This window comes from Ictidomys tridecemlineatus, chromosome 2, assembly GCF_052094955.1.
Source record: "Ictidomys tridecemlineatus isolate mIctTri1 chromosome 2, mIctTri1.hap1, whole genome shotgun sequence".
Taxonomy (NCBI): Eukaryota; Metazoa; Chordata; class Mammalia; order Rodentia; family Sciuridae; genus Ictidomys; species Ictidomys tridecemlineatus.
The window spans coordinates 148692058-148713535 of record NC_135478.1 but is presented as its reverse complement, the minus strand read 5'-3'; the positions used below and the strand labels follow the sequence as shown (position 1 = coordinate 148713535).

Sequence of the window (21478 nt, the reverse complement as noted above, 5' to 3'; positions counted from 1 at the left end):
AGAGGTCCTTGAACAAAGGCAGAGGTAGAGGAAATGGAATTGTGGGTAGTTCCATGGAGGGGAATCTTAAGGATTTGGTCAGTGTGGATTTGAGGGGGTGAGTCAAAGAGAGAAGTCTGACTGGGATTGTTGAGGATGTTCTTCGCTGAGGTGAGGAACAGAATGATGTTTATGGTGTTTAGGACACTGAGAGTTTATGGGATAGACGGGTGGTGCTATGAGAGCTACAAGCTCATGCAGGGTGGTTGAATGTGTTTGGATGAAGTCACTCTAAAATTGCAACAGGTATAAAGAATAGCAGGCCGGGACGGTGCATCGGGTATAGTGATGTTTCAGGCAATAGAAAGGGAAGAAAAGTCCACCATCCACAAAAGAATAGTGATATTTAGCATTCAAACCAAGTTAAAAAACTTTCCGGGGCCTGGGGATGTGGCTCGAGTAGGTAGCGCGCTCGCCTGGCATGCGCGGGGCGTTGGGTTCGATCCTCAGCACCACATAAAAATAAAATTAAAGATGTTGTGTCCACCGAAAACTGAAAATTAAATATTGAAAAATTCTCTCTCCCTCTCTTTTCTCTCTCTCTCTTAAAAAAACAAAATAAAACAAAACAAACCTTTCAGGACTGAAAAAAAAAATTGGAATCCTAGTGTCACCATGAATTCTGAGTGTACATTTAAAATGCATAACTGTGTTCTTAGAAGACCTTTTTCCCCTGTATGGATTTAAAATATTCATTCAATGTACATTTCCTTATATAAAGATTAAAGTGATAATAAGCATCTGAGAACACACTGAGAAGAGGAAGAAATTCTTTACTGTAATTTGTTACTGTGTTGTCCATTCCTCTTTCAAATATTATAAAGTGTCTGGGTGGAATAAGTACTGTGAAATCTTTAGTTAACTCTTAGGTATAACTGTCTTTTTTTCTGAAAAATCATGCTGCTAGAGTATTTGCTATTGGGTTTCATTGCTTGGTTTTTGGTGTTGAAGATTGAACCCAAGGGTGCTTAACCACTGAGCCACATTCCCCAGCCCCTTTTTATTTTTTTGAGACATGGTCTCTCTGAGTTGCTTAGAGCCTCGCTAAATGCTGAGGCAGGCTTTGAACTTATGATCCTCCTGCCTCAGCCTCCTGGGCCACTGGGATTACCCTCGTCTGACAATGGGTTCTTAAATTAGTAATTTTTGCTTCAAAAAAAGATATGCAATTGATTTCTTAATTTCTTAATTCTAATGTTTGTAGGAAAGACCTCAATGCTAGTAGCCTTTTCCTCTCTATATAATTACACTTTACATTCCTGTAGTACTTAAAGAAAAATATCTTTCACTAATATTTTACAACTCCATCCACCTCACAAACAGGGTTGGACAGACATTTATTCCCATTTTTCCAGATGTAGAAACAGAAGCTCAGTGAATAACTTTTATAATTTAAAAAGTGGGCTCATGACAAGAAATTCAGTACTGTTTCCATTAAAAGAGACAAGCTGTTCAACGTTTATATGTTGACATTGGGGTGAGAGTGAATAAAAAGTAGGGGGCAGCCCTTACTTTTCAGAGAACTGTTTGCCATTGCTACCAATTAATTATGTCAGGTAGCCAGGGGTATGTGGCATTGCAGTAACTGGATTTTATTGGTTTTAGTTTGAAACTTTAAAAAAATATATATTTTTTTAGTTGTAGATGGACACAATATCTTTATTTATTTATTTTTATGTGGTGCTGAGGATTGAACCCAGTGCCTCATGTGTGTAAGGCAAGTGCTCTACCACTGAGCTACAACCCCAGCCCCTATTTTTTTTTTTAAATACAGATTTGTGGCAAATTGACAAATATGTTTCTGTCTTTTTGTTCAATCTGGATGAAGACCCACTATTTCAGTAACAGATGCCTGTCTTCCTTCTACTGAGGGGAACACTGAGCTGTTGGAAATAGTTAATTTCCCTTTTTGTCTTATCTAAGAATGTCTTCCTCTTCAAGGGAAAAATGACCCTGCCAACATCCTCTAAGGGAGCGTAGCTTCCATGTGACCTGTGACTGGGATCCATCCCTCAGTTCTGCATCAGGCATGGTGCCAGGGCCCACACACTATTTTTAGAGAACATGAAAATGTTTTAATTCCTTTTAAAATCAGAAGAATGAACCTTTAGATCAAAAAAGGCTATAGTATATAATGCTAATGTATTTGTATGTATTCTAGTGTAGTTGTAAAGTGTGTGTGTGTGTGTGTGTGTGTGTGTGTGTGTTTAATTTTGTGTCTGTGTGGAGGAAAGGATCTGTGAAGGCAAAAGTGCCCAAGATCTGTGAAAGCCAGAATTCAGCGCTGAGTATGTGCAGGGTGGGGAGGCAGCAGGGGGGATGTGGACTTATGGTCTTCTCCTTTTCCTAACCTATTGATCTTTCTGTTCATTGATTCACTGATTCCTTCTAAGAACTGTGTATATGTGAAAAGGACTGCAAGAAAATGAGTTTAAAACATACACACACACACACACACACACACACACACCCACACACGCACACATGCTCGCACTCAAGACTAAGGTTAAAAGCAAAGAAGCAGAGTTCCTAGATTTTTCTTCTGTTAAATTTTTGGGCAGGATCTATCTATCCTTGACTCAATCACAATAAATTTAATTAGGGGACATTACAGATACTTTGCTTAAAATTATTTTTATAGTTCCTCTTATAATTTGGAATACGCTTTTAAGAAATTATGGCCAGGCTGGGGATGTGGCTCAAGGGGTAACGCGCTCGCCTGGCATGCACAGGGCGCTGGGTTCGATCCTCAGCACCACATAAAAATAAAATAAAGATGTTGTGTCCACCAAAAACTGAAAAATGAATATTAAAATATTCTCTCTCTCTCTCTCTCAAAAAAAAAAAAAGAAAGAAATTATGGCCAAAATGTTTAAAGTATTGATCTACTATTACCTTATTTTTTTTCCCCTCTGCTTCCAAATTGATTTTAAAAATACACAGCGAAGAGATTTTAAGATATACCTTTTTGGAGCCAGGCACAGTGGCGCATACCTGTAATCCCAGCAGCTTGGGAGGCTGAAACAGGAGCTAAGCAACTCTGCTAGACTCTAAATAAAATACAAAATAGGGCTGGGGATGTGGCTCAGTGGTCAATGCCCGTGAGTTCAATCCCTGGTACCAAACAAAACAAAACAAAAACAAAAACAAAATCCCCCCCCCCAAAACAAACAAATGAAGATATACCTTTTTTGGGACATTATCTCATAATACTTATATACTGAGGGCAAACAGTAGGACATGAGTCTCAAATACAAGAATCAAGCATATAATGCTTTAGAAGGTGATACTTGATAGGTGGCAGAAAGGTATTTTCAGGGAATATGGACTCATTTGCTGCTTTTAAAATATACTCTGGACTGAAAGCTCCCATTTTATTATCTGCATAAGAAAGTACTACAGGAAAATCAGTTTAAATACACACCCACAGCGACAGGTGACTGGTGCAAAGTGTACACTAAGAGGAAAGAACCTGGGCTCAGACTCTCAGTCTGCGTCTTGGATGTGCTAAAACCAGACAGAGAGGACTGTGTGTCAGCTGACAGACCCAATCTTAACAAAAAGTTAAAATATTTAAAATTCAATTAGCAAATTCGTGATTGCTGAGTGAATGAGTTATATATGAACATTTATGATGCCAAACAATACTCTTTTGCTGCATATGTTTTCATATTTTAAACTTAGTAAAGAGCACTTTTTAAAAAGTATTGGTTTCAATGCCATCTCCTATTGCCTGTTCTTATCTTTAAAAAGGGGCACAAAAATTAACCATAGTGATGCTTTTTTTTTTTTTAAACATCTCTTTTACTTGGAACACAAATATATGAGAATGAATTGCTTTAATATGTCGGAAATATATTTTAAAAATAGGAAAGTCTTGTGTAAGAGAGGGTGTTCATCTTTCCAGTAAGTCACCACTGCAGATTCTCGAGGCTGGGCTGCTCACTCATAGTCAGTTTCAACTCACTGCTTACTTTGCACCTGACCTTGGCTGCCTTTCCTTATTTGTGTTCCAGAAAGAAATCTGCCAGACATGGCCTATAGTTTTAATTTAGAGATAATGAAAGTAAGAAATGACTGCATTTAAAATTTGTGAAAACTATGAACTTTTTTTTTTTATGATTACAAGTTAAAAATAAGTTTTAGAGCATATCTTTCTGTTTGTTTTCAGTTACCTATAACATTATCTGTAAGCAGGTCCGGTCAGTTTTGCATTGTTTTAAAAATTCCACTTGTGGCTAAGTGTTTTCTGAACTTGCTTGTGGTGCCTGATTCATGAACTTTACTTCTTCTTTTTTTTTTAAGTATGACACGTTCGTTGGCTAATGTTGTTCTCATACAGTCATTTCTCTCAGATCTTTCCAGTCTTTACTTGCCATTCTGAAACAGATTTCTTTGCGATGCCCTTACAGGAATTTGTCAGCGTCTGGGTCCGAGATCCTAGGATTCAGAAGGAGGACTTTTGGCATTCATATATTGACTATGAGATATGTATCCATGTAAGTATGCAATCTGTGGTCAATGGAAATCAGAAATTTTATGGCAGCATCTGTTTTATGGGTTGCTCTGAGATAATTAAAATTAAAATTTATAAAAGCTTTCCTAATTCAAAGAGCTAAATTTGAATGGTTACTACTAATGCTTATGTCTTAAATGAAGTAATAAGATGATTTCTACAGCTGAAAAATTCTTAGTTACATCCTTTTTGCACCTTTTAAAAATATTAATATTTTAATGTTTATTGCCTTCATTTATAAAGATGTGAATACATCTAAAATTCATGGCTTAAGAGTATTTATACCCCATTAATGATATTTCTTTATGATCTGTTATAATGTGTTTCTGGAGAATATATTGGATGATAAACCTGAAGTTTTGAGAGGATACAGAGTTCCTGGGAAAAGGAAGGGTAATATTTTATACACAGAATCAGAAAGTGGGAAATGAATATATGCAATTATTTTGCCTTAATCTAGACTCTGAGTAATTAGCATCAGGAGTAGGCAATTAGAAATGATATACCTTATCTGGAAATAACCGCGTACCGTAATCTCTTGAATGGTTTCTGTGGTGTGTGGCCTTCTGTGATCATCTTGAACAAAGCTCTGCAAAGTTTTCCCGTGGAGGGCCAGGCACTGAATACCTTTGCCTCTGTTTTGTTCAGCCACCGTTTCTGCTGTTGGAGGTTAGAAGCAGCCTCAGACCGTACATGAGTGAACCAGTCAATTGTGCTTTGTAAAACTATTTGCAAAGACAGTGGCAGGCCAGACTGGGACCATGGGCTGTGGTTTATTGGCCCTGGATCTTGAAGATAGTCTCTTTTCCCAATTTATTTAGTCCAGACTTCTCTTAGGAGTATAGGAACTGGCTCAGAATTTATCTGTGACAACGAAACACAAGTGAAATAAAATTTAGCCATCATTTAATCTTATCAGTGTGAACAGCTAAGTTGGTATATTAGACATCCCAACACCAGCCATAAAATTATCTTTTTTCTTTTCAAAATTCTCCCAACTTAGGAAATAAACCAAATTAAAACTCAGAACTGCCTGTAGTTAGTGGTTGCATTGCAGACGTTTGTGAGGGTATGCTATATATTTTTATTTTCTTTTGGTTCTATTCATAAGCTCACACCAGAGGTATGTTCTGTGTGGAAAATTATGAGCATATAAGAATAAGCATTTGAAATGCAATGATATTCTTTAGTTGCCCTTAACTGCCTCTGAAAAATTGTGAGTCCTTATCACCCACCTTATGGGAGGCATGAAATTTAATTATTCTCCGGAGATAGTGAAAAGCTAGTGAATACCATGCCTCGAATTCAGAAACCTGTATCTGGAGCCCCATATTATGGGGCTCCACAAATTATTTGGTGGTATTCTGGCACTTCTCTGAAATGCTAATAAATTGACAATGAACAAATCTTAGCCAACAGATTCCAAGGAACTTCATCAGTTAGTGATCTCAGTATGGTCTGATGCTGAAGAGGCGCCTGCCCACCGTACAATTCAAAGTGGATGATGGGGCTGGAGAGTTCTAGATGGCTTTGGTTAGATGCTGTACTGATGGAGCTTTGCTTAGAGAAGTTGGTGATTAACTTGCTTAAATTAACCTCAAGGGAAGTAATATCAGGAGACTCTGAAATTTTGACATTTACTTGGAATTTTAAAGTAGTAGGTGATAGAGCTGGGTAGTACATATATATATATATATATATATATATATATATATATATATATATATTTCATATTCTAGTGAACCTGTCCTGTGAATGAAAGGGCTCATAGATAGACCTTATTCTGGTCTAGGTATGAGGGTGGATCTTTGTTTACTAACATCCAGTGACTGTGAGGTGGGAAATTAAAGGGAATTTTAAGTTGACTCAGCCTGTGCTGGGGATGTCAGGAGGCACGGCCGTGGCCTGGTCTTCTCTGGGGGGAAGATACTGGGAGGGGATCTGCCCAAACCTCATTAGGACTCTAATTCTGGTGTAACACAGCCTGCTTGCTTAGTCCCTGAGGAGCACCTCAAAGTGAGACCTTGGTGTGCTAGGAAATCCATCCACAGAACATTATTGTGCCCTGGACTCCTTCTAGCACATTTGCTGCCATGTCAGCAAAGATGCTATTTAGACCAGTGGCTCCTGTGAAGGTGAATCTCTTAACTTCTCTGCGACCTGGTCAGCAAAGATGGTATTTAGACCAGTGGCTCCTATGAAGGTGAATCTCTTAACTTCTTTGCGACCTGAGGTTTTCTGAACTTTATAAAGTTCACACATATCAGGTACTATGTCAGACATTTCATGGGAACAGTTACCCTTAATCACTTAGATCTCCCAAGGAAAACAGCTGCTGATCTTATTAATTGGCAGAGTAATAATTTTTGAAATAATACAAGTCTTATTGGAAAAATAAGTTTCTCATTTGGAATTGTAAAGATTATGAAATAGAGTTTCATACAAATATAGAGAGTAAATAGAGAATAGGAGTATTATTATTATTATTTTTTTTGAAACCAGTAAGACACAAATATTTGTCAGTTTCTTGTTTTTCCCAAAGAATAGTATTTACCCATCTTGTGTTTACCCTAAGAAGCATTAGTTAGGGCTTAGCTTAGATTGGGTGGCTTTTTCCAAGTCTGTCTCAGGATAGCTTCAAGGAAACCAACTGTTAATAACTAATAATAACGTTGGTAGATAACATTTGTCAAGTGCTTCTTGTCAATCTTTACAACCACCCTGTAAAATAAGTATGTACTAGTCCGTCCCTGTTTCATTACTCAAGAAACTGAAGTTCAAGTGACTTGCCCTTTAGCAGAACCAAGCCTGGAATTTGGATCTGCCTATTTTGCCTGTGTGCTCATGCCCATCCCCATGCACCCTGCACCTCCCTCTTGACTTGGGTTGCATTCCCCCTCGTGTCCAGTAGAGAAGAGAAATGCTGTTCTCCAGTGGAGCAGTGATTTCAGGATACCTGGTGACTTGTGTGATCCCTAGGAACAGCCATGTCAAGGAGTTCTTAATGGTCATTGGCATTTTAGAATTTGTTTATTATTATTATTTTTTTTGTAATTCATCCTTGATGGCAATGCTCATAGTTAGGTGAGCAGGAGACTCCTTCAGGGCTCAGGGTGTGGTTGGGCCATGCACAGTCTGGGACCACATTTCTCACGAATGCCATCTTGGTTGACCTCAGGGCTGAGATTTTGGTGAGTTACATGCAAGATTGCAGAGTATTGGCATAAATGTAAATATATTTTTGGTGGTTTACATCCTATCTAGCATGAATATTTGAAACTTATTATGAGTTATAAGGAAAGCATTTTTTCCTCAGGTGAAGATCCTATTTTTCTATTTTTTTACACAGACTAATAGCATGTGTTTTACAATGAAGACATCCTGTGTACGAAGAAGATATAGAGAATTTGTGTGGCTGAGGCAGAGACTCCAAAATAATGCATTGCTGGTGTAAGTGATTTAAAGAACATATTGAGGAGACTTTATTATTATGACAGACATTGTTAGATTGATATGCATTAAGTATATAAAATACAAATGATTTATTGGCTTCTTGATTGCCTATATGACTTAGTTTTGAGGCTACTGCATCTGAATTTGAAATTTACCATGTTTTCACAAATATTGACCATGAAAGACCCAAAACATATTTAAAGATTTTTTTAAAAAAAGTTAATTGATTTCTGCATATATAATAGCTGTGTGCTAATTATTATCATGCATAATTTCCCTTCACTTTAAGGGATTTCTGTAACTAAGTCACCTTGATTTGGTCATTAAGAATTTTTTTTTTCTTTCTCATAAGACAACTGCCAGAACTTCCATCTAAAAACCTGTTTTTCAACATGAACAATCGCCAACACGTTGATCAGCGTCGCCAGGGTCTGGAAGATTTCCTCAGAAAGTAAGTATATCGGAATTCTGTAGTCAGACAGCAAATTGCTCAGTAGGGGTCCTTTGGTTCTGTCTGGGAGGACGTTACTGTCTCTGAAATGCCCTCTCTGCTCTCCAGGCAGGCGCACACGTTCATTGCCTGTATTAGAGCGCCATCTTGTGGCTCACATCACATGGTACACATTTGGGACTGAGTCTTGTAAAAAGGAACAATGAATAATTGAATCGGAGGATAAATATTTGGGCGCTTGAGATGTAAAGCAAATACCAATTACTTGGGAGTTCAGCCGACAGAAGTAAAATTTGCCAAGAAACAAATGTGCCTTAAAAAGGCACTTTTTCGAAACTGTCTTCCTTACGGCATTTAAGATGGGCAGGCCAAAATCATTTTTACAATGGTCTGCTCACACCTTTCAGGGCTCTTCTAAGGGAGTGGCTTGATTTTTTTCCTTTAGAGGGAATGTTTGTAAAGGAGTATTGGTGGTGTTCGAATAATCCCAGTGGGTTAACTCTATAGAGTTCTCTGTGAGAGCCGTACTTCCATAGAGCCACTTGAATTCACACTACTAGGATTTCCATTGTCTCGCCCATTGAAATGACAGAATGGCCGTCCAACAGGAGGCTTGTGCTGCCACTCTGGTTTGTAAACAGGCCAGGCTGCCTGTGTTCAAATCCTGGTTCTGCAATTGTGTTTTCCCATCTGTAAAATGGGGTAACCTACCCTTCAGGTCATTGAGGGGATTGGTTGGGTTAAGGCACGTTAAGCACCCACAGTAGTATCCGGTATATGATGTGTCTGGCATATACTGTCTAAGTGTTGATAATTATTGTTTTAATGCATTTAGACGTGAAGTAGCATTGAGCTTATTTTCTAAGTCCCCTTTTTATAGATAAGGAAATGGGGTAGACCATGTGACTACTAGTTAGTGGCAGGTTTGGTCTCCTGAACACTCATGCTTTTTTTTTTTTTTTTTTTTTAGTGGCTTCAGGATCTGAAATCATCTCCTTTTGAGTTCACTAAATAGGTCCCTAGAGCTAGCCTGAAATAATATACTGCCTTCTCCCCATATGGCTCACTCATAAAGGCTCTGGGTATTAAGTGTGCACATGAATATTAATATTTATTTCTATTAGATTGACATAGTGCCTTTCCTCTGAAGGGGTCATAGAGACATGCAGAGAGATTCAAGCTTATAAATTGAAGGAGGGCAGGGAAAGGAAGAGAAGTCAGAGGAATAAATATGAAGAGAAGAGACCAGGAGAACGGTTCATTGGAGCCGAGGCCTTTGAAAACGTTACTGTGGTGTTCTTTTGGGTGTTACAAGCATGACAGAACAAAGAGCTGGTCAAGTTTTTTCTGCCTTTTCCCTTTGGGGACAGCTCTGATTTTAATTGTTTCCATGGGGCCCAGGTGGCTGATGGCCTTAAGATAAGGTCCCTACAGCCCAAGTTTGCAGAGTAGCCTTCACTCCAGATGCTGCCCCTGGGAAGCTGCGGCCTGGCCATCACCAGGGAGAACTGGGAGGGGGTGTCTGAATCCCCAAATCCTGGCCAGCACTGAGGAGTGGCTTATCTTCTGTAGTATGGTCTTATTTGAGATTAAAGGACAGCACCTGTCCCTGTATTTGTCATTAGTTAAGCACAGGGCATGTGTTTTTGACTAGAAGTCATTTAGTTGTTTTGAACACAACCTTTTCATCTACCATTGCTTTACTGGAACTAACGACTCCAGTGAGTATCCTTTGGTCACCGTGGAATTGTGCTTGTGCAGGGCATTTTTGTGCACAGTATTGTTTGGCTATTTGCAGACGTCATATGGAAAGTGTACTGGTTTAGGAGCTCGAGGACCTGGGTTCTAGGTCTCTCATAAATCTTGGCTCTTGATTTTTTTCCTTAGTTACAGAATTTTGAAAGTCACTTAATTCTTTTTTTTAATATTTTGTTTTTTAGTTGTTGATTCACCTTTATTTTTTTTTATTTGTTTGTTTACACGTGGTGCTGGAAATCGAACACAGTGCCTCACATGTATGAGGCGAGCGCTCTACCGCTGAACTACAGCTCCAGCTCCTCACTTAGTTCTTTTGAGTCCCTTAATTCCTTCGGTTTTCTGTGGACCAGGGTAATACATTCTATGCATTGCCAACCTCATGGTGGTTGTCTGTTCAGATAATGGTTCAGAAAGGACTCTGGAAACCCTATGGTGATCTTTCATTCAACAGATATTTGTTAAAGAACTGCGTTGGGCCAGGCTGTGTGCCAGGGATAGAGACCTGCACAGAATGGACCCAAATTCTTCTGTCCTCGAAGCTTCCATTCTAATGGGGAAGCACTATGGACATATCAGGGCTGTGGCTTAATTCATTAATATTGGATCTGGATCATCTAGAAGTGAAATCATGCAACAGACATGCAGCTCACTTGTATGTTATTTTTTTTATTTTTTAAAATATTTTTATTAGTTATAGGTGGACACAATGCCTTTTATTTATTTTTTATGTGGTGCTGAGAATTGAACCCAGTGCCTCTTCACTTGTATGTTATTTGTTTTGCAACGGTAGGTGAATATTTGTTTCATATTAGAAAGCTGATGCTTCTCCGTGCTTTGAACTTACAGGAGGCAAGGAGTCAGATACCACTCAGTTAACCTAAACTGTGGCCTCTCCTTTCTGTGACCCCCAGATTTCCATGCACAACTCTCCTGTTCTTTGGTTTGTGCACAAATAGCCATCTTCTGTGTCTTTGTCCCCAGAGCTCCTTCTCTTCATCTACCCAAGCCCATGTAGGGAAACTGCATGTGCTGTGTAATTCAGGACCGTGCCTGACCCAGCCAGGCATCCTTTAAGGTGTTGTTGTTTACCATTAAGTAAGTTTATCCATAAATACCTCCTATCTTATTTGTAGAGGACCTTTGGGAATCACAACATTAAAATGTGACATAAGCTTGTGTTGTAGACTTTTAGCACATATTTTTATTTTTAAAATGTATTTATTTATTTTACAGTAGAATGCATTTTGACATATAGTATGCAAATGGAGCACAACTTTTTATTCCTCTGGCTGTACATGGTTCAGAGTTATTCTAGTGATGTAATCACTCAGGTATAAAGGGTAATAATGTCTGGATTAGCATGTATTTTAAAAATGAGGTTTTATGTAAGTTTTGAAGTTGTGAACCAGAAGCACTATATGTGTTCAAACTCAGTGAAACCAAAATGTCTCTTTGTGTGTGTGTGTGTGTGTGTGTGTGTGTGTGTGTGTGTAATATAAAATGTACTTTTTTCATTTTATGGTCATTTGTGAAATGATGCGTATTTAACAGCAAAGTACAAATTCAGGCTGTCTTCATAGAGGAATTAGAAAACTGTTGCTTTGATTAGGTGCCAAATAAGAATATATCACTTGCTATGTGTTGGCATTTTACCTGTTTTATCTCAGTACTTACAACAGACTTAGGAATTGGGTTTTATCTCAGTTTTTCAGATAAGGAAATTGTAGGAAAAGTGGAAGTACTTTATTAATTCTAGGAACTGGCGAGTTTATAATTAGCAGAACTCTCAACTGCTAGCTAAAATTGGCCAGTATGATTGTGGAATTTTTCAACTCTATTTGTTTTTCCTCAATCTTGGACTATAATCTTCCTTTTATATTCTTTCCCCTAATTATAAATTGAAAGTCACTTGTGATAGTTTCAGGAAAAAGAAAGTTATGGACTAAAATTATTATACTCTGTTGGTAAGTTTCCAACTATGAACAGTGGAATTCAGACTATTTTTTTTTAAGAGAGAGAGAGAGAGAGAGAGAGAGAGAGAGAGAGAGGGAGAATTTTTTAATATTTATTTTTCAGTTTTCAGTGGACACAACATCTTTATTTTATTTTTATGTGGTGCTGAGGATCGAACCCAGCGCCCCGCGCATGCCAGGCGAGTGCATTCCGCTTAAGCCAGACTAATTTTTTACATTTATTGGATATCATGGGTGGGAGCTGGCTTTCCCTCTTTACTGAATGCTCCTATTAGTATAACTACATTCATCCTACGATTATTGTGGTTTGGTATTTCTTAAAGTTTTTTTTAAAAAAATATATATATGTTGTAGATTTTATATATATATATATACACACACAGACACACACATTCATATGTGTGTGTGTGTATATATGTGTGTGTGTGTGTGTGTTGTAGATGGACACAAAACTTTTATTTATTTATTTTTGTGTGGTCCTGAGGATCGAACCCAGTGTCTCACATGTGCTAGTTTTCTTTTTTTTTTTTTTTAATATTTATTTATTTATTTTAGTTTTCGGCGGACACAACATCTTTGTTTGTATGTGGTGCTGAGGATCGAACCCGGGCCGCACGCATGCCAGGCGAGCGCGCTACTGCTTGAGCCACATCCCCAGCCCCTCTTTTTTTTAATAAAAGACTACCACTGAAACATTACAGTTAGTTGTAAACACACACACACACACACACACACACACACACACATTTTATAAGTCTTTGTGTTCAATAGAGGGCACCACAGCACAGATCATGAATATCTTCAGTGAAGATTTATAGGGTTTCTAAAATTTAAAAAAATTTTTCTCCTGGTAAGAGGTAAAGAGGCTGAATTAATTTTTTTTTTCTACCCCAAACTGCTAACGTTCCACACACTGTACAGATGTGTATAGACATCATTATATTGGGTTCAGTAGACTCAGGACATCTTTAGTTAGGATTAAATGATTTTGTGTAGCTGTATATTGTTCCCAACTGAACCACTATATAATGCACCTTATAAAATAATGTTGAGGAAAACTAGATTTTCAACTGTGTCCAATTCAAGGAAAAAGCAGATTTCGCTTTGTTTTAAAGTTGTTATGGAGAAAGGAATAAATTTTGACTCTCATTGTAAATATATTTTCAGAAATTCCTTTAAAACTCTAGAGGCTGTTTTTTTTTGTTCCTTTTATAAAGGCTTGAAAATCATATATATTTATTTTTATGGGGCCTTCTAACAATGACATTTTATTGACTGTTTTACAAAGTATTCTTTATATTGAATTTGAAGTTGATTTTCTGCTATTAGATTTGTTTGTGGAAAAGTGGCGCAAATATGACTAAGGAAAAAATAGGACTTAGTATTATGATTGTGGCAGTCATAACCCTCTTTGATAGATGGTAAACTGACTATTACTCTAAAGGAACCAATCATGCTCACTGAACTAAATGGGGGAAACACTTTGCAAAATTTTCAATTTAAATTTTGCAATGAAATATCCGACTGTAAAATAAAAAGCGTAAACATATTTAAAATAGATTTGCTTGTTTAAGATTCATGCTCATGTAGTATGGTGGCATACCTTTAGCCATAGAGAAAAGAGGTCCCCCAAACAAAAACCATGCCTTGAAGACACACTGGTTTTGAAACTTTGAGAGAGTGAGAGAGGAGGGAGAGAGAGAGAGAGAGAATTTTTTTTAATATTTATTTTTTAGTTCTGGGCGGACACAACATCTTTGTTGGTATGTGGTGCTGAGGATCGAACTCGGGCCGCACGCATGCCAGGCGAGCGCGCTACCGCTTGAGCCACAACCCCAGCCCTGGTTTTGAAACTTTGTGGGAACGTTCCTCCCCAACCTCATCTTCTTCCATGTACTGTGAGCTGGGCCGCCAGCCCCTTCTCTTTTTAACCGTGTGTCCTCTAGGTGGCAGTATTATGCAGAAAACACTGGGAAATAATGAGTCTAATGTACAGTAAAATTGGAAATTGAATTATAGCTCAAGAAAAAAGGACAGTAGCCTTGAGGTCCTGATCAACCTGGACTCTGATCACTTTTGTTTGCTGTACCCATGTGTTAGGTTACTAGCAAGTTAATAACAGTGTGTGAGCAGTTCAAGGCTCAGTAGAATTGCTTTAGACATGAAATAAAGCTAAAATGAATTTGTGTCCAATATCATTGACATTAGTGCTCATTACTTTTGTGGTGCAATGCCTCAAACCATCTAAAATCAATTTTAAAGATTACCCATTATTTTATAAAGAAAATAAAACACATTTCCAACAGACACAAAGCAGCGAGCACAATCCTATGAACAGTTACTTGTCCTACGGCTGGCAGGAAACTACCGACAGGAGGCCACAGGAAATGCTCTGCTCAAACTTCACAGGGAGTCCAAGTTCATATAAGTGGGTTGTTGCGATATAACTCTTCTCTTAATTTGAAGTATTTAAAACAAAATGGTAAACATTTATAAATGTAGAAAATAAATCTTGAGTAGTAAAAGGGATTTTACTACTTGGCTACTTGTACATGGTAAATTAATCTTTATCCTGTGACATGGTCATCTTCTGGGAGAACCCAGGGCAGAGGGCACAGAGAGGGGACGTATTTAGCTGCTCTGCTTGAAATTTTCTCTTAAAAATCACAAAGGTCTTAGTTTTTGTTTTAGCAGACTAGTAATGAATGAATACTTTCTCAAACTACATTTATAAACTTATTGAAGCAAAGGAGGTGGTGGCTAGATTTTCATTTTGATATGTGCATTTGCTTTCTTGAAGAAATAATTGCTTTATTTTGAAAAAAAAAAGGATTTGGTGTTCTAATGACCTTGGAGTTTAACTAAATTGATATTAATGGCCAGAGAGATTTATTTTTCTAATTACTTGTTTAAACATGCAAAATATAAGGTAAGGTTCATTTGGTCTGAAATATATGATCTATTTTTCATAGATCTCTATGTGAAAAATCCCATGTTAGGCAAAATTATATTTAGGTTTAGTGTTCTAGTGTTATCTCCTATATCTGATCTTTGTGTCTCCTATTATACCGTAATTGAACTATTAAAAAAGACTAGATGGTCATACATCAAAACCTTTGCTATGAAGATAAAACCAGTTTCTGTTAAAGTCTATACTTGATTTCCTATTCTCAGACATGTATTTCAGATAAAAACACATTCACTGATAATATGAATTTAAGCATGTACAGATTTTGCTACAGTGTAGTTTTTAGTCCTCCATGAACTTCTAATACACTAGCTAAAATCTATATTACTTTTGTAAATGTTAATTTGTCATGGGGAAATTGTATGAATCGAGCACAAATTTATCATATTTTAGTTCAATGTGGTAAAATTGGCTGGAATCAATTTTATTTGGTTACTTGTTTTGAGGATATGGAGTTGCAGTGCTACTGAAGATTTTGGAGAAATTTCTAATCAGACCTGGGTATTAAAAAAAGTAAGCCCCAATAAGCATATACTTATGAACATATGTATACGTGTGAAGTTTTAAAATGTAAAACATGCTGAGAAATATATTGAATTTCTCGTATAATTTTTAATAGTAGTTAAAAGTTTTGATGTTTCGTGACAGCCTATCCAATAAAGATGCCTGAATTAACATGCTGTTGGCAGTAAATTTTTTTAAGTAGAATAAATTCCTATGACTATATAAGCAAAATATTTCCATAATTAATCCACATGGTCATAACAGATGGTTAAATTGAACAAATGTCCTTGAAGTTATTCTTTTAACAGATGTTCTTAACTATTAGCTTCATGTTTTTACTCACCTAAATTTCCAAATAATTGAATAAAAGTTAACATATGCTTTCATCCCTTTAATGGGAAGAACCCATAATTGATGCAAAGTTTCCTGCAGTACAGAAATTACTCTGTGGTGTGTTTCTAAGGTTTTTCTTTTTCCTTCCCGGGATCCGTCCGTCCCAGTTTACCGATTATTTTTTCCCTTTCTTTCTTTTATATAGAGTCCTGCAGAATGCACTTTTGCTTTCAGATAGCAGCCTTCACCTCTTCTTGCAGAGCCATCTGAACTCAGACGACATTGAGGCCTGTGTTTCTGGGCAGACCAAGTACTCGGTGGAAGAAGCAATTCACAAATTTGCCTTGATGAACAGACGTTTCCCTGAAGAAGATGAAGAAGGGAGAAAAGAAAATGATGTAGATTACGATTCAGAAAGGTATTTCCTTGCGTTTTGATTTAATATATACGTATTTGTACAACACATAGTGCACACAGGCATGTGTATAGATATATACACATACTTCGCTTTTTTGTTGATGTAATACTAAGATAATGAAAAAATTAATTGACTGAGATTTTATTGAGCTGTGACAGCTCATCATAGTAGTCTTCACACACACCTCCACACTGAATTAATGAATGCAGTAGAAATTCAATTATCTGCATTCTGATTATGTGACTTTCATTTAGTCAGACTTGAATTATTCGCGTTTAAATTATCTAGCTAAAAAAATATCCAACTGCACTCCAAATGGCTAATTAAAAGTCCAAATTTCCTGTCTCTCTTTGTGACTGGAGATAATTAAAGTTCTCCTCTGTTACTCAGGCTTTGAGTGTGTTGTGAAAACCAATTTCCTCTTTTTATTATTTTCCCCCTCTCTTCTTTTCCAGTTCATCCTCTGGGCTTGGACACAGTAGTGATGACAGCAGTTCACATGGATGTAAAATAAGTACAGCTCCACAGGAATCCTGAAAAATAATTCTAATGTCACTATCTTAGGAATAGCAAATTGTGTCCAGGCATAGAGAAGAAAGCTTGCTAATGATATATTCTTACCTAAAGCTCACTCTCATGATATTAGATATTTAAATTCTTAAAGATGGTGGATTGTTTATTAGTGGTATGCATTTTTATGTTGTCTAACTTTTAGCCAAGCTTCTGTATAAAGCTAAAAGCCTGTGAATGCCATACTATCCTTTATTGCCAAATATTATTGGTAAACAAGATACTGCCCTCAAGTGAAACGAGTTATGTTTAAAGAAAACCTAGTTGGTTTTATTGAATTTTAAAAGATAGGTAAACAGGGAGCATATAAAATCCAGATAGGGCATTCCTTCCACGTCAATGGAGCAGTTCCCGTAAACACAGCGCATGTGATGTTAGCCACTGTGAACAGTAACCTCGTAGATCAGACTGCCTCTCTCAGACATGTGGCTGATATTCTGTGGATACCTCCCCTGCACTGGCAAAATACTTTGCTTTGGGTGTTTGATTGAAATATTTAAGAGTATTTAAGCTTCCCATTATTTTACCTATTTCGTACTTAGAAGGAAAATGTTATCTTATGAATAGAAACATTAATGTTTACAGCTTAGGGGAAAAAACAAATAGTGCTAGTAATTTTACTTGTATTTGCAGTCTGTAGATTCAGAAATATATTTTCATTGTCCAACCATCAGCTTAAGCAAATGATTTCTGGAAACTGTTTTCATTATTGTGTAATTAGCATTACAGGTTAATAATTTATTTTTTGACCAAATATGTAATTCTTATCATTAGATAACTTTTATTATCAGTGGTGGCTACTTGTAACTTATTTTTAAGTCAGAAGAATGATCTTGTAAAAATTTACAAATTTAATTTTTTGAATAACTATTCCCATAATTTTAGAAAGGATGTCAACTTGCTAACTTCAAAATTTATTATTTGTTTCTTAAGAACCCTTTTTTTTAGACATCTGCCTGAAGATTGGTATAATTTTAATGAAATGTATTGTCTTAATGGCCCAAAGATAAGATGTCTCAGATAAACTACTTTGAACTTCAAATTTCAGACAAGGCAGCATATTCTTGAGATAATTATCCAACTTTCCTCCTCATTTAATAGTACAAAATATATCTGTGGAAGTACAAAATATATCTGTGGAACTAACAGGAAGATATTTCAAATAACAGGGATAACTTGTTGCTTTGATTAAATGTTACCCAGTCTATATGGAAGACAGCAAAGGCTACAAAAAAGCAGACTTTTCCTTTTTTTTTTTTTAAATTTTAATTAAAGTTACTGTGTCACAAAGTCTTTGCTTTGTTTTAAAGAACCAATGGTGGGAGGTGGTGGGGGGACTAAAAACCAACAGAAAAAAAAATTAAATTTAGAATAAGATGAATTTCTTTACTTTTTTTTTTTTGGTTTGGTCTAAAACATTATTAAACTTGTATAAGTATTTTAATTTAGTGTATCTTAGATCCTGTTATTTGTCATCTATGTCACTATTTTAATACAAGGAAAAAAGAATTTAGCAACTTCTGATTATTTTGCTAACATGTAAAGTTTGCCATTGGGGCCTTGCAGAGCAATCCCCAGCTCCTTGGTAATGTGTATTTGAATTCCCAATATTTCTGTTTTATAGCACTTTTGAAAATCATACTGTGCCACCAATTATCACATTATTTTTTGATGTAACATAGCCATCAACATTAATACTACATAATGCCTAGTATTTGGTATGTAAATGTCATGAGATCATCCTTTCCACATTAAACATGAAAAAATAATCAACTTTGTTGTATCACTTATTTTACATAGAAAATGTATTTCTTCTTATTTATAACTAAATTCAGTGTGTTTTTGAGTTATCAGTATTTTTTTTTTTTTTGGAAGAATTGGTAAAACTTGATTTACTATTGCTTTAGTTGTACCTATTTGCCTCCTTGGTTCAGCTGTTTTGATATCTAAGCACTGGCTTCTTAAAATTGATTTCTTGCAGCCCGATATTTAGTTGAACTCCAACTCCCAATGGTTTTGTTTTTCTCTTATCCTTTCTCTGACATATTTTTAAAAGCTTTGTTTAATTATGTAACTAAATAGAATAGTATTTAATATTCTTTTTAAAATGTAACTTAAATTTAAAACATTGTAATCCTGATGCTTTGATTTACACACAGCAAAACTATTTCCCTGGATAATTCTGAAAGGGTAAACTATCCACTTACAATTCCAGCTTACATGTTTTGTTTCAGAGCTGGCTTTATATATAACCAATAAAAATCAACAACCTGTTACTTAAGACTTCTCTTATAATCTTACTTGGAAGAAAGTGATTTGATTCTAGTTGAAATTTCAAGTCTAAAAAATTACTAGGGAAACACACATGCTTATCTTTATGCAGTTGTACCTTAAGATATTAGATATCTTGCCAGTGCTTTTCAAGCCTAGATCAGATTTTATTGAATAATTCAATAGAAACAAGAGGTATGAAGCATATAAAAGTAAAATAAAATTTCTTTATATATGACAATTAAGAATTTAAACAAACTAATTTAGCTTAGACACAATTACCATTATATCCAGCAGTAAACTGGACGTTGTTTTGAACTTAGTTTATGATTTTGGGGGCTTTAAGGATTCATCATTATTGAGCAATTCTGCTACAAAAAAAAGTTTCTAATATCTGAACTGTAAAGAACCATTTTTTTAGACATAAGGAAGACCCCTTTTCCTGAAAGGCCTCTAAAATATCAAAAGCTTATTCTGTTTCTAAAATAGTCTCTCTCTTAATATTGAAATGTAATGCAGCATCTTTTCAACAGAGGAAATGATTTATTTCAGTACAAATTTGTGGTTTTGTTTTGGAATATAGACCCTTTCTTACTTTCTTATATATAAACACAGTTTCAAATACAAATACTGTCTGAAGTTAGTTATTGAAATTTGACATTAAAAGCATACATACAATTTTCTTTGCAAATAAAGGTCATAAGAAACATACGTTTTTAGAAATGGAGTTCAGAAAATTTAGGATGTAAATAAACAATTTCTTTACAATTTGATATATTTACAAAGGATTTTGGCTCTATTCTTTGCCGTATGCATCTTACAAACGAGTCACCATTGTCCCTTTAAGTCAGACACAATTGCTCTTCACTCTTGCTGGAAACTTTTCTAGATCCTTGTTATGAACAGTGCATTGGACACTAATTTATTTTAGCTGTACAAACTCTAGTAGTTAATGACCCTTTCTCTTTCTCTGAAATTCCAAAGACTTCTTTTCAAACGATACAGAGAAAAAGAGGAAAAAAAAAATAAGCCACAATTTTCTGCTGAATTTAAACGCTGGTCTAAAGACACTATGCAAATGGTTTATGCTAAAGAGGAAAATACCCTTTCTCCCCCGACGAGAAGTGTAGATGCATCCAAAACCCCACACCGCTTGTCTTTTGCTGCTAGAGGCACAGCACGGGCATAACTTGTGGTTGTGTTTTTGCTAGTTTCTTACCTCTGGGCCTTCTTTATAGCCTTGCCCCCCACCCCACCGGCGGTGGCGCTCCAGCGGCTGCACCCTCGGCCGCCTGTTGGCTGCGGCGCCTCCGCGGCTCGCGCACACTCCCCCGCGCCGCGTCCCGCACACGCGCGCTCCCGCCTCCTCCCCTCCCTGGCCGCTCTGCCGCCGCCGCCGGCGACTGGGTAGCAGGTAGCGAGCCAACCGGCCTCGGACCGGTAACCCATGGCAACCGCCCTGGTAACCCATAGCAACTGCGCTGCGGAAAGGGGAGGGAAAAAAAAAAACGGGTGGAGGGGGGCGGCGGGTGGTGAGTGGGAACAACCACCACAAAAAGACAGCGATTTACAGCACAGACCTCAGCTCCCTGCCCCACCTGCTTCAAGCGTGGGCACCACGAGGCCCCCTTCCAGCGTTAAAATGACAACTCTGGTTGCTTGGGAAAGAGAAGCAATAATAAAATAATAGTATTATAAAAGGCCCTCGGATGGAGGGTTTGGGGTTGAAGGCATCTCTGAATACCCTTGACCCTCCGGGTCTCCGGGTTTGCACGCTGCCGGGGCTTCTGCCGGTCTCGTGAGCGCAGCGCGAGAGGGGGCCCCGCCGCCCGTTGGCTGGGTCCGGGCGGGCAGCGCTGGGCGGAGGCAGGCGGCGTCCCCCAGCTTGGGGCCGAACCCGCGTCTTTGTTCTGCAGATGCTCGCGCTGCACAGCTCTCTTGCGCCCAAGAGACCGACGGTGCTCAGCCTGGATGCGGCTATGGCCTGGGGGTTCCCCTGAGCGCCCTGGACGCGGCTGGGCTGGGGCAAACCCTTGCATCCTCAATGTTCTCATCTGCACTTGCACTGCACATGTTAACCCCGGTCTCTTCCAGTCCCCCCGGGAGCCTAAAACCTTCCTGGGCGGTGTGTCGTCGTGTTAACCTGCCTCTTTTCATTTGGAGAGGGAGGGGACAGTCGAGCCTGGTGCGACTGGGCCGTGGGTGAGGTTGATGTGTGTGTGTG

The 21478-nt window shown here is 37.5% G+C and overlaps 1 protein-coding gene and 1 long non-coding RNA gene across 8 annotated transcripts in view; one reads left to right on the top strand and one right to left on the bottom strand.

Moving 5' to 3' along the window:
* The window catches only part of Snx10 (sorting nexin 10), a 65721-nt gene extending 46969 nt beyond the window's left edge, over window positions 1–18752 (top strand). For all 7 annotated transcript variants that reach the window (XM_005319131.4, XM_078039941.1, XM_021722249.3 and 4 more), the window contains 5 exons: window positions 4452–4538; window positions 7905–8005; window positions 8361–8459; window positions 16201–16413; window positions 16869–18752. In XM_005319131.4, coding sequence (XP_005319188.1) covers window positions 4452–4538; window positions 7905–8005; window positions 8361–8459; window positions 16201–16413; window positions 16869–16950 — 582 coding nt within the window. In that variant the 3' untranslated portion in view covers window positions 16951–18752. The remainder of the gene's footprint in view (window positions 1–4451; window positions 4539–7904; window positions 8006–8360; window positions 8460–16200; window positions 16414–16868) is intronic.
* LOC144375368 (uncharacterized) lies at window positions 15751–20755 on the bottom strand. The gene is made up of 2 exons (XR_013435096.1): window positions 20474–20755; window positions 15751–16358 (listed from the first exon to the last, which is right to left on the bottom strand). It is a non-coding gene; the product is annotated as an uncharacterized LOC144375368 (long non-coding RNA).
* Window positions 20756–21478: the final 723 nt, after the last annotated feature.